Source organism: Siniperca chuatsi, linkage group LG14 (assembly GCF_020085105.1).
Source record: "Siniperca chuatsi isolate FFG_IHB_CAS linkage group LG14, ASM2008510v1, whole genome shotgun sequence".
Classification (NCBI taxonomy): Eukaryota; Metazoa; Chordata; class Actinopteri; order Centrarchiformes; family Sinipercidae; genus Siniperca; species Siniperca chuatsi.
Genome location: NC_058055.1, coordinates 6,755,570 through 6,767,683, shown reverse-complemented (window position 1 = coordinate 6,767,683; position 12,114 = coordinate 6,755,570). Strand labels below are relative to the sequence as shown.

Sequence of the window (12,114 nt, the reverse complement as noted above, 5' to 3'; positions counted from 1 at the left end):
AAACACAAGGGAGATGTAGGTCAACTCCATTGCACATACATCTAAATCATTGTGGGTGGAATCTATGGAGCTCTGGCTGCGTTCATATTAGAGGGAAGCAGAAATGGAGAACGCCGAGTGTCTGGTTCTGGCTGGCTGGCTGGCTGGCTGGCTGGCTAGGATCGGACCAGTGACAGCTGGGGCTTGAAAGCCTTACATCCAAAGCCAGGGCTCACTGCCACTTGCTACATAGCAGCGGTGAGCTAAGCCCACCCCCTCCTGTCCAAGCCCTCACTCTGAATGATCACCGTCCTGAACAAAACATTAAGCTCCTGCCAAATAATTCCCTCTAAAACCATCTTTTCTTTAAAGTCTCAATCCAAGAGCGGAAGAGGTACTGGAGAGAAGACAAGATGGCAAGATGGTTTATCTGTCTGCTGCCATGTCCGAGAGGGGAAGGGGTCACAGAGAGGGGAGTTTCTCAGAGGGTTCAACTAGGAAAAATGCATGAAGCATATTCAATGTCTTGTGTGTGTGCGTGTGTGTGTGTGTGTGTGTGTGTGTGTGTGTGTGTGTGTGTGTGTGTGTGTGTGATCTATACCTTATCGAGCAGCGGCAGACAGCGGGGTACCCTGTGCTCCAGTTTGACAATGGTGATAAAGTCACTCTCTTGCCGTTCATCCTCGCTTGTGTTGCACAGAGACAGAGGGTGATACTGCAAAAAATGAGAGAAAGAGGTCATCATCTCATACGAGGAAAGGAAAAGAGAAGTAATCAGTCATAAAAATCAGAAATTTAAAACAACGCAGATGTTTCTGGCAGGATAATCTTTCTGGTTGGGAGACTGAGAGGAACACATTTTTTGCTTTTTTGTTCACTGCACTTGAGTTTTAGGCATCCAGCTCTCATGAAGTGTAAGAAGCATGAATGCCCAGGTACACAAACAGCACATCTACAGCTCCTGAGAAGTCTTTCCACCTTATCACACTGATGTATCACTTGAAAATGTGAACTGGTCTGAAAATACTGTAGTCCAGAATGTTTTTTTGAATAACTTATAATGTTCTCTCTGAGAGAAATTTGTCGTATCTAAAAAATACTGAACAATTTCAGGGATTTGATTTTATACAACGACAACATTGACATCTACATCTTTTGAAATGATTACAAACTAAATCAGCTGACCACACTAATGGTCACTGACGGTCAGCTCCAGTCCAAAAAGAACCCGTACAGAATGCTAAAGATGGAGAACAACATAAAATCAGAACAATTTAAATTAGGTGTGAAACATCACTGTACAGTGGAAATATTAATCGCACATACCAATGACAAGTACTAGACATATGCCCATAGGAAAAAACTTAGATTAGCAGAATCAACTGAAATATTTGACATACTTGAATGTGTGGAGACTCGCTCTTCTTGTCTGCTCTATTACTGAGGCATTACATTTTAATTTTGTTGATTCTTAGGTTTAGCTTCATGATTAGAGTAGTTAAAGGTAGAAAAGAGACTTTTTAAAACATTAATAGTAGTAAAGAATAAAGATATTTGTCCTCCGATGAGGGGAGATGGAGGCAGGGGAAAAAAACTATGGCTGTCAATCAATAACACTTAAGAGGTAGACAACACTGAGATCTGTCTGTTCAATACTTTCGGAAAATAAAAGTTTATTCCATACATTTGTCCATATATACCAAGAACACATGTAACCTACAGTTTGTGACTTTATGGATATCAAAGATTGGGCTAAAACCAAGAACAATAAAAAAAATGTTTGAGACAAGCTTTTAAACGACAGTCTAGACAGAGGCACTAAAGCTGGTTTTCACACCATTAGAGAAAGACAGTTGCTCTTGATGGAAGCTTTTATGTGTTAAATTAAGGAGTTTCCTGTCTAAACCGTATCCAGTTGATATCAAGAAGAAAAACTTTGGCACCCTACAAAATCAATTACATGGATGGCGATGTTCACTCCCACTCAAAGCCTTGGGGACTGAAAGAACGAGAGATATTCTTTGGAAGGAACATTTGATCCCCTCTGAAAGGAAGGAAATTCGTAGCTGCTGAAAGGCTGCATTTAAGAGCTCAAGGGATAGTAGCAGTGTTTGCAAGTCACAGACATGCTGTCACGGGTACGAGGACTTGCACGGCAGTCCAGGAGGGAGCAAACCGCTCCTAAAACACCCCCACGCATCACTAATTTGCTCACATGACAGCAATGAGGGCACCAACTCAGTGCTCCTGGATCAGTCCTTGTTACAGCTCACAGATCACCCTGCAGCGCCTAGTCGCTGCGCTCACCCACACCCCAGTGGAGCGGTCCCACCCTGTCCTGCCCTGCCCTGCCCTGCCCTGCCCTGCCCTGTATAGACCCATCCCGGCCTGGTTCTGCCCCGGTGGGCCTCTTCATGTGGCTGTGGGCTGAGGTCATGGGGCTCCCCCTCATCTCACCCAGCGGAAATCCCTAAATTAAAAAGACCCAAGGGTGACATCAACAGCTGGCACCCCGATCCGGGGAATTGACGTAATGTGCTGCAAAGGGCTGGTGCATGTCCGTCAGAAAGAGAGAGGAGAGGAGAAAGAAAGCAGTCTTGGGGGACACTCGGGGTGGGGCACGGAGATAAAAGAAACTGTGGGTAGGAAGGTAAACACCGTGTATATAGCAATTGTGCAGTGCAGTGGATTCACATTCCACAAATAACTAATATGATATCTACTATGAGTGTTGGCATAAGTAACAACAGCACTAATGATGACTAGTTGGAAAACCAGTCATGGAAGTGGTAGTAGTAGCAATGCAAGCTAGACCAAACTGGCAATTGTATTAATAAAATATTGTAACAATATCCACTTTTTACTTTTATTTGATCAACAGTGTTATATAACATCCAGTTTAAAACCAATTCAAATGAATACGTTTGGAACATGACGGGTGGTGTCAGTGACGGTGCACACGATGCTCATCTGATAGGGCTGTGGGGGCTACGTCAGACAAAAAAAGGTTGGGAACCACCGAGTATTGAAGACAGGGTTATATGTCGTGAAGGAGACTAAAACATCCTGGAAATAAATCCAAAACACCTCTCTAGTTAGAGTTGAAGGTGAAATTAACAATTTTGTTTGATTCTGCCCTGCATAATGTTTTCAGACCCTCGCATGTTGCCTGAATGGCAGCCCCCGTTAAGGCAAGCAGCAAGACAGCATGAACCCCTGGCCTGGCCTGCATGCTGTGCTGCCAGCTGCCTCTACCAGTCCACATTTACTAGGCCCAAATTAGAGGCCTACAGTTGAACTTGGCCCTTAACAAAGAAAAAGAAATAAAATAAAATAAAATCCTTTAATGACACTACTTCACTGATGCCATGACCTCTGCTCTTTTTTGCTATAGGTTTGTGGGAAATGTTGAAAAAGAGCTACATTCCGATTTTAACGCTTACTTGAATCTTTAGGCTTACTTGGTCATGTTTGGATCTTGCTGTGATATTAAACATGTTGATGCATGGGTTTGTGCAATCATACCTAATAAAGCAGATAATAATCCCAAAGCTGAGCCAAACAGGCTCAGAAGGAGCGGCTGGTTTTAGTTTCCTCTGGTTCTCGGAGGCTCTGAGGGCAACCACCTCAATGGTCACAGTGTCTATGCTTTGCATCGTTGACAAGACCAAGTATTATCTTCTATTTTAGATATACCCACACCACTTACAATCAGATGGCTGTGAACACTCTCCATGTGCCACCATTGGTGCCATCTACCACTTAGAAACATGCTGCCGCTGGACTATAAATGGCAACCAGGACAGACTGAAACGTCTTCATTTGGTTTTTGTATGGCCCTGAGAAAAAAGGGGCCTGGGAAACCAAATCACTGAGTCTCCATTTCACAGGGACTAGAAACCACAGGGCACGCAAACAGTTCCCCACAGACTGTTAACAATGCTCACTCCTCCTTCTCCTCATCTGTCTAGATCTGTTGCAAAACTGACGGGGACATGTCCCTCGGTTCCTTTGTAGCCACGATTAAAGGCATTCCTTTCCAGCTCAATCAAAGACTACCCCAAAAATATTCCGAGGCAAGAATCTAACAGCCTCAAAAACAAATACATGGACAGAAAAAGGGGAGAATAAATAGTAGCTGCGGTGAGAAGTCAATAATATTTTTTTTCCCTCGCTTAGCCCTGCGGATCTTCTTTTTTCATCTGCCAATAATCAGCAAGAGAGCTTTCTAGTTCATCGGCTGCCAGCAGGGAACCAGGCCCAGGCAGTTATGTCAGTGTGTGTTAGAGGGGGGAAGCAAAAAGAGCTTGCACCTCTCATCAAGCTCCACCACTCAATTACCAGCTGCTCAGGTCATAAGGCTCCTCAAGAACTATTGGATGAAATGCTATATGTAAAATTATCAAAATGAAGCAGATTGGTTAAGTAGGAGATGAAAGAAACCTAGCAGTATGCAATTATTCTATCATACGGTATAAATCAAGACTCAGAGTGAGGAAGGCAAAAGGCTTCTTCAATGGAGCTCTGCCCTGAGGCCTGGAAACCCTGCCAGGTTAGTGCGTATCAGGGAAGAATTCAATCAACTCTGCCACATGCAGGGCTACACACACACACACACACACACACACACACACACACACATAAAAGCACATACTATCTGTTGCCTGGGTTCTGACTGACCCACTTCTTCAGTGAGTGACTCAGCCTCTGTCTGGGCTCTAAATCTAATGAAATCTCTTTGTCTCTCTCCTTCTCTTCAGACTCCACCATTAAACACACACCTGTTCTGTGCACACACCCACGCACCCTCCCAACCACTCACCCACCCACCCACCCACACACACACACACACACACACACACACACACACACACACACACACACACACACACACACACACACACACTTACAGTACACACACATATACAGGGTCAAAATCTTCCATGCAGGCTGGTAAAGTGAGAAAGGAGTCAGCATATGCTGCAACAGGGCCTAGCAGTAAGTTTAGAAATTGAGACCAGGCTGGCAACCAGACTTCAGCTTTTTGTTGCCAAAGTTAACAGAATGGTTCCCATATTTTATGTAATTGGTCTAGGTGATATTTAATATTTTACTTGCATAATAATTATCCGGTGTTATTAGAATTAAAATTCAGTATTGCAAAGTAAATGTTTCTTTTGATTAACCTGAAACAGTTTTATCCAGGTTCTATATCAATCTCTGAAGGTGTAAATCAAAGCTTTCTCTTATTCAACTTGGCAGAATATTCTATAATGACAGCAAATGTTTAAGTGCAGGAAAAGCGATTGCCAAAAGGAGCAATGAGACCGCATGTAATAGTTGAAAGAGATCAGAATCTAGTTGCTCGGGTTACTGGGCAATACATACTTTGGATCCCTGCTTAGATTTGGCCAAATGTATTTATTTGTTAAGGGATGATAGAGCCTGAGATGACAGGATGGGTTGAAACACTGACCCATTGCTTCCTGTCCTGCCAGCTTGGTCTGACAAGTGTAGTAAAGTAAAATCACTGTGTGAGAGTTTGTGTAAGAGCATGGGTTAATGAATGAGAGCACAGCTATGTATTTTTGCTAGAGGCACCTGAGCAAGTGCTTGCATGTGAACATATGTGTGCATGAATGTGTCTACTGATCTACTGTTGCAAAAAGTCCCTCTGTGGTCCTGCAGGAGAGTGATTAAGTCAGCTCTGGGTGCAGGAGTGTGTCTAAATCTCAGCGGTTACTTCAGGGGGGCGCTGAAAGCCAAGGCACTGAGCCTTTTCTCAAATGTCATATCCGTCCTTGGACCAATAATCAAGTAGCGCTGGCTTCTGCACACACACTGTGGTCCAGCTCTCAGTGCCATAGATGACACAGATACACACTCCTCATACCACGCTCCTCAATCAAACAGCCTTGTATCTCATGACCCTACACTAAGTAGATTTACATGAAAGGCTGATATGAGAGTGACGCTGGACTGCCCGGTGCCAGGGGAGCGGAGCAGAGGGTCTTTCTCTGCATCTGGAAAACTGGGCTCTGAGGCCCTCGCCTCTTCTCTCTTTGCAAATGCAAACTAACAGGAGGCATTACTGCTTTGGTCCTGTCAAAACAAAAGGCGTGTCATCTTTCCCTCTGCTTTATTGACAGTGTCAGCCCCATATCCAGTAACGGTTACCACAGAGAATGACTTGGGGAAACGTGATCCCATAATGAGGCCCAAATAATTACCACCAGCCCCAAATTTGCCTGGGCGCTTTCTTTAAGTAGGAGTGCTTCCCCCAACTCCAGGCCCGTCAGACTGTCTCTCTGTTCTATAAAAAGGGATTAGACAAGAGAGAAGAAAGAACCTGGAGAGAGAAGAGGAGTTGGTCTTAAAGAAAGAAAGCTGAGGAGTGAGCTTGAATGTTGTTGTTAAACAAAGTTGCTGAGTACTTGTACCGGTGGAATGCCAGATGAGGGAATAAATGTTTGGTTTTTGTGATGCTGCAACATACTTTAAGAGACCATCTTGTGATGTATTGAAATTTGCACTTCCTCAAATCCCTCTTTTGCTCACTTGTCTTTGCCTTCCTCACTAGGTACTTCCCGTGTTTCTAGTAGATGTTCAAGGATTTCATCTTAATATGCAGCACAAAAGCTCAACTAGGTTGAACTTTGCGCACCAAGGTAGGTACAGCCGCACCTGTGCAGCAGATTTTTATTCAGGCATGGCGAAAGTAATTAAATATATTCAAAAATCTGGCAGTTCAATAAAGCTTGCTTGATAGTCTATATGAAAAAAAAAAGAACGAATAGTTAAATATTCGTATTGAACAGCCATATCTGATTCAACTGACACAATTCTGAGTCGAGTACAGCCCTACTTAAGAAAATGTGTTCTTCTGTTATGGCTGCTAAACACAAGTAGCAGAGATAGTCAAGCAGGATTTGGTTTTAGATGCAAAGAATGAATGGACAGTCAGAGTGACACACCCTACAAAGTGTGACAACACACCCACATGCAATACACAGATCAGCACGAATTGATTACAAATTGCTATAAGAAGGTAAGAAGGTATGTTGTGACAATGAGACCCCTCTCCAGCCCTGCTTTAATACCACCAAGCACATTACATATTGGCACTTTTTAGTTTTTATAATTATTATAGCTGCTACAGTAAATCATAGCAGAATGAGCTCTGTGTGTGTCTGGTGACAAGTCACTTAGAGCCACTAAACAGGTAAAGTGTGTTAGTTGCACTGGGTTCACTATGGAAACAGCTTAAAAGATGGAGCCCTGTGTCCTTTCCACACTTCCTGCACAGGTTATGTGGTCTTGAACAAACGTACATGCTTGCATACACCGTAACATAACCACTACCAACAACTAGGGTCACTCCATCAGCCTCAGGCCAGCGCTACACTATACATTTCAAAGCTCTGAGTTAAACATAAACACAGCACTTCCCTGTCATAACAAGCCAGTGGCTTGGTAACCCAGCAGTTTGTTAGTATTGCAGTGATCCTTCTTCCCTGTAGACATGGGGGCCACATCCACACGTCCTCCAGGCTTCCTCCGGCCCGTCCCTGGCCTGCAGGACGACTCTCAAACTCTCTCAGGTTCCACAACGTCATTCAGAGAGAAAACCCACACTTTTCAACGTGTCAATCACTTACGGTTGGGAACTTAAGGTCAGCTATGTGGAAAGAGATTAGCCGGGAGAATGAGGAAGGGTGTTCACAGAAGGGAACTCCAAATTATAGGAGAAGGAGAGACAAAGAGAAACAGACAAAAAGGAAATACGAGGCAAAGAAACAGGAGGACGACCTGTCTCTTGTAAGTGAATATGTAACATAATTACTGTAAATGATGAGCTACTTATTGAAGTCATCATTTTCACTTTAGTTGGGTATTTTTGGGCTGACTGCTATGTTTTAAACTGTATCTATTTCAGAGACTCTGAATCACAGTGCATATTTTGTAGACTCTAAAGACTGTAAAAGCATTACATCAGTAATTTAACACTCAATTAACTCACACGAGTTAACATTAGCCAAAAGGCCGTCCAACACCTACTGTGTACTGTGCTGCAAGTTGTTTGTTTACATATGCCTGGTTGTTAACCTTGCTAGTTAATTGGATAGCTAACAGCAACAAAAACATTATAATTTAATCATATCATATGAGTGATATATTTAGGAGAGAGAGACACAAAGTCAACACATTTCACTGAAAACCACAAATATGAACCTCATGGTGGCGCTAGAGTAAAAGTCAGGGGATCACCAAAGTCATGAGAATACATGGTCTGGGAACCATGGATGTAAACCAAATTATGAATCAATCCATCCATGGATGTTGAGATATTTTACTGGATAAGTGAAATCTAGACCAAAGTGGTGGAACAACTGACATTGTCATCCCTAGAGCGATTGCCGCTAGTGTCGCTGAAAACATACAGTATGTGACCAACCCTAATGAGCCACAGCTCATTTACACATATGTAAACTGGTGCTGTAGCTGTTCAGGAGGAAACATTTCACCCTTAGCAACTGGTGCAGGACTTTCACTGAAGATGGGGGTCTGATGAAGAGTCTGATTGTAAATCAGTTCAAGTCAACTGGGAGAGCGTACCGTTTCAAAATGAAACGACTGCATGAAACAGAAAAAGTCACTCTACACAGGAAGTAAGGTCGGTGACACTAGAGGAGCGTTGCAGTGTGGTTCCCTTTAACGAGAGACAGGTGCCGTCTTTACACACTTGCACATAAAATAAAAAACAGTAGGCTGCTGGGTTTTTTTTAAACATCCCTCTTTCATTTGGAAATGCAATCCCATGTCCCCCCCTTAACCCACCCACCAACATGTCTCTTTTGTAGCAATATGCTGTGCTTAAAGAGGGGTCAAACTTTATTATGGCATATGAGAGGGAGCCATTTTTCTCTCTTCTCTCTTCCACTTTCCAACTGTTCTTCCTCATAAAGTCAACCTCATAAAGCTTAAAACCTTAAAACGCAGCTTGTGAGCTGGAGCTGAATGCCACTGTACAGTTACATATGCAGCCAATGAGCTTTTCTTTATTCATAAAGCCCTGTGTGAGGACAGGAACAGTCTGATGTGGAAGTTGAACTATACAGCTGCCTTTTAAAATCAATAAATGAATAAAGAGAATAAATAGAGAACTTTTGCCCATTTATCATCATATTTTCATATATTTTCACATTCTTAAAAGGTTGGTGACGACGCATTGTCTCTTTCACAAATTTTAGCTTATTCATCAAAACAACTGAATAACTGTTAGTGTTATTTTAAAATGCAAAGTACTGCTTTTTAACCTGATTTATAATTAGGCACATTATATAAATGTTGTGTAGTGATTTTGACTGAAATATAAGTTCTGGCATGTGGCTCTGTATAATGTATCATACTGTTTTCCATCTCGTCTACGAATTAGCAGCAGGTGTGGTTTATCTGCTGGCTGATGAACACAATTGGATCTTGCAATCTCACAATTTTTGTATTAACTATAAACGGGTGCAGAGAAATGTACAGCTCAGTTAACTGGGTTAGGGCTTACACCATAAATCATTTTCCTGAGGCATCCCCATCCTCCCATCTGCTCAAAACAAATGACAGACAAAAATGACTTAACCCACTGACTTCCTCTTTCCTCACGATTGATTCTTTTAACATCTGTACACTTATTATACACTGCCAAACCTTTCCATACTAACAAGTCATGTAGTTGCATGTTCAGCCTTAAATCTTATTTTCCTGGAGAGAGGAAATCAGCCATAAAACAAAGGAGAGTCTAGAAAATAACGTCTTAGAAAGGTCTCCCCAGTGGGAAAAAAAAAGAAGATTAAAAACTCCATAAAAGCACTCTTTCAGATATGAGTGTTTTTACTGTGCAGTTGTCATTACCTACTATCTATGTCATGGAAGATCTCTAATTCAATCCAGGGAAGGATCCCGTGGAAAGGAAAAAAGCAAAACAGTGACATATTTCTCCACAGATGTCACTGTCTGCCACCGTCCCTCCTCTCCACCCCACAGGGAATCCCATAATCACCTGTGGCCGATGTCGGAGAAATGCAGTCATAAAGGCAAAGAACAAGTAAACACAACAACTAAATAAAGGGCTTCTGCATGTTATTTTTACTCTTCTTTACTCTTTATGTGACCATATTGCCCGGGCACACACACACATGCTGCATCCTTAGCAACCCCACCAGTAAATAGTCATGAAAACACCAGCAGAGAACTTCTCTGATGTGGCCGCTGACTGCTTGCAACACACCTTGTAATTGGCAGCATAATTGTTTTCTTTTTCACTGCTATATTTCACTTTGGCTCCGAGGCAGGCGTTGAAGCAGCCTGATTTATGGTCAGGGAATGTGCTGGGAGCTTTTCATGACAAACCAGCGCAGATGTTTCTGTCTGACATCGGTGAGACGTGGACTGACATTTGTGCGTCTGGATATCCACCTGAGTCCGTCAGTGGAGGGGGAGAGAAGGAACAAGGGAGGGGAGGAAGGCTGGGAAGCTGAATCTCCTGCCCTCCTGCGGTGCTACGGTGCATGTGATCCCTCCCTTCACCTCCTCCGTTTCCCTCCTTTTCTCTGAAGGTGCCCTGCTGGTGGGTGCTGTGTGCTCCAGCTGGGCCCTGTCTTGTCTTAATGGCCAAATGGAGTGTACAGTTGTGTGTACAGAAGTATGTATGTACTAAATCGGGGGGGGGGGTCACGTTGCTCAGGCGTGGGCACGCAGCCAGCAGCAGGGAGCTCCTCGTGGTGGAATGCCATAGAAAAATGAGACAGAGGAATGCAGACTCCACTGAGCAGTGTAAACAGGCTGGGCTGAGAGAATGCTTCCATGCCGCTTTGAAGTCATTTCATCGCCCCGTCACACACACACACACACACACACACACGCATACAGACACACCAGTGACCTACTGTGATTAACTAAAAAAGCATGATTTTAACTAGTGACCAGTAAGTTCTGCTTTGTTTGGGCGGTGACATGAATGCAACCTCAGAAACACAGCATGTCCAGTATGTGTGCATATTCAGCCCAGCTCAATGTCCGCCAGGCTGGAACTTACACTCTATTTATTGATCAAACACAGATGCACTCACTTCAACACATGAGCACACATATGCACCCATGCACATGCCTGCGCAGTCACATACAGCACGTCCACACACACAAACATATACAGAAACTCACACCTGCTCTCCCTCTGCATGCACGACACTTCAAGGCTTCCGGGCCGCGCTGACGATAGCGGATTTTATGAGCCGAGCCCATCTATCTCCCTCTCTCCCCTTTCTGCTCCCCCCACCCCTCCACTCCTAGTCCTGCTTCAATATGGCCTTTCAACATCTTTGTTGAGCGTGCGGCAGTGATATCAGGCTAAGAATGTCTCCGGTGTAGACACGCAGGCACCGGAGCCTCTACCTCAGCGTCTGAGCCAGTCGGCTGAGGAATCCACTCAAGTGGGCAGGTAAACACTGCTGCCCTTTGGAACACCACTCACTGTATGTCTGTGAGAGAGAGAGAGAGAGAGAGGCTGTCTAAAAGAACAAGTGGCACATCAAAACCACTCTCAACAAGGGGTGTGAAGATATACAAAACTGAGGTTTAATACATATTGTGGTTTAAGAGTCATGTTTTGTTTTTGTTTTTGTTTTCTGTACAATAGGAAAAACAAAAATAATACATTTATTTTCATTTATTTTGAAAAACATTCAACAAACACTCATGGACCATTATTCTCATTTGGGATTTCTTTCATTGTTTTTTCTGAGAAAGTGAAACCTGTTCTTGGGGTTTACTATCCATATTCCCAGTGTAATTTTAACAAAGTTAAATAATAATGTTAATTTGTTGGCATTCGAAAAACTAGGTAGTTGCAGAGCACATAACATACTGCATGTCAGTTTTACCTTTATATCCAGGGTTGGCTTCACTGAGAGTCAGTCAGCCCTGCCTGGTCTGCTGGCTCCACTGCAGTTGGGGGTTAAGGGCCTTGCTTAATGAGAGCTGCTATTTCACTTTCCCTGCCCAGATTGATCCTACCAGTCCAGGGATCCAACCACCGCCCTTCTGGTCACAAGCCCACTTTTCTAATCTTTAAGCCACCACTGC

General features: G+C 43.4%; 1 protein-coding gene across 1 annotated transcript in view; it reads right to left on the bottom strand.

Moving 5' to 3' along the window:
• The window catches only part of LOC122887709 (E3 ubiquitin-protein ligase RNF43), an 81,782-nt gene that overhangs the window by 32,020 nt on the left and 37,648 nt on the right, over positions 1 to 12,114 (bottom strand). Inside the window, exon 2 of the mRNA XM_044221154.1 lies at positions 581 to 694. Within this exon, the coding sequence (XP_044077089.1) occupies positions 581 to 694 (114 nt within the window). The remainder of the gene's footprint in view (positions 1 to 580; positions 695 to 12,114) is intronic.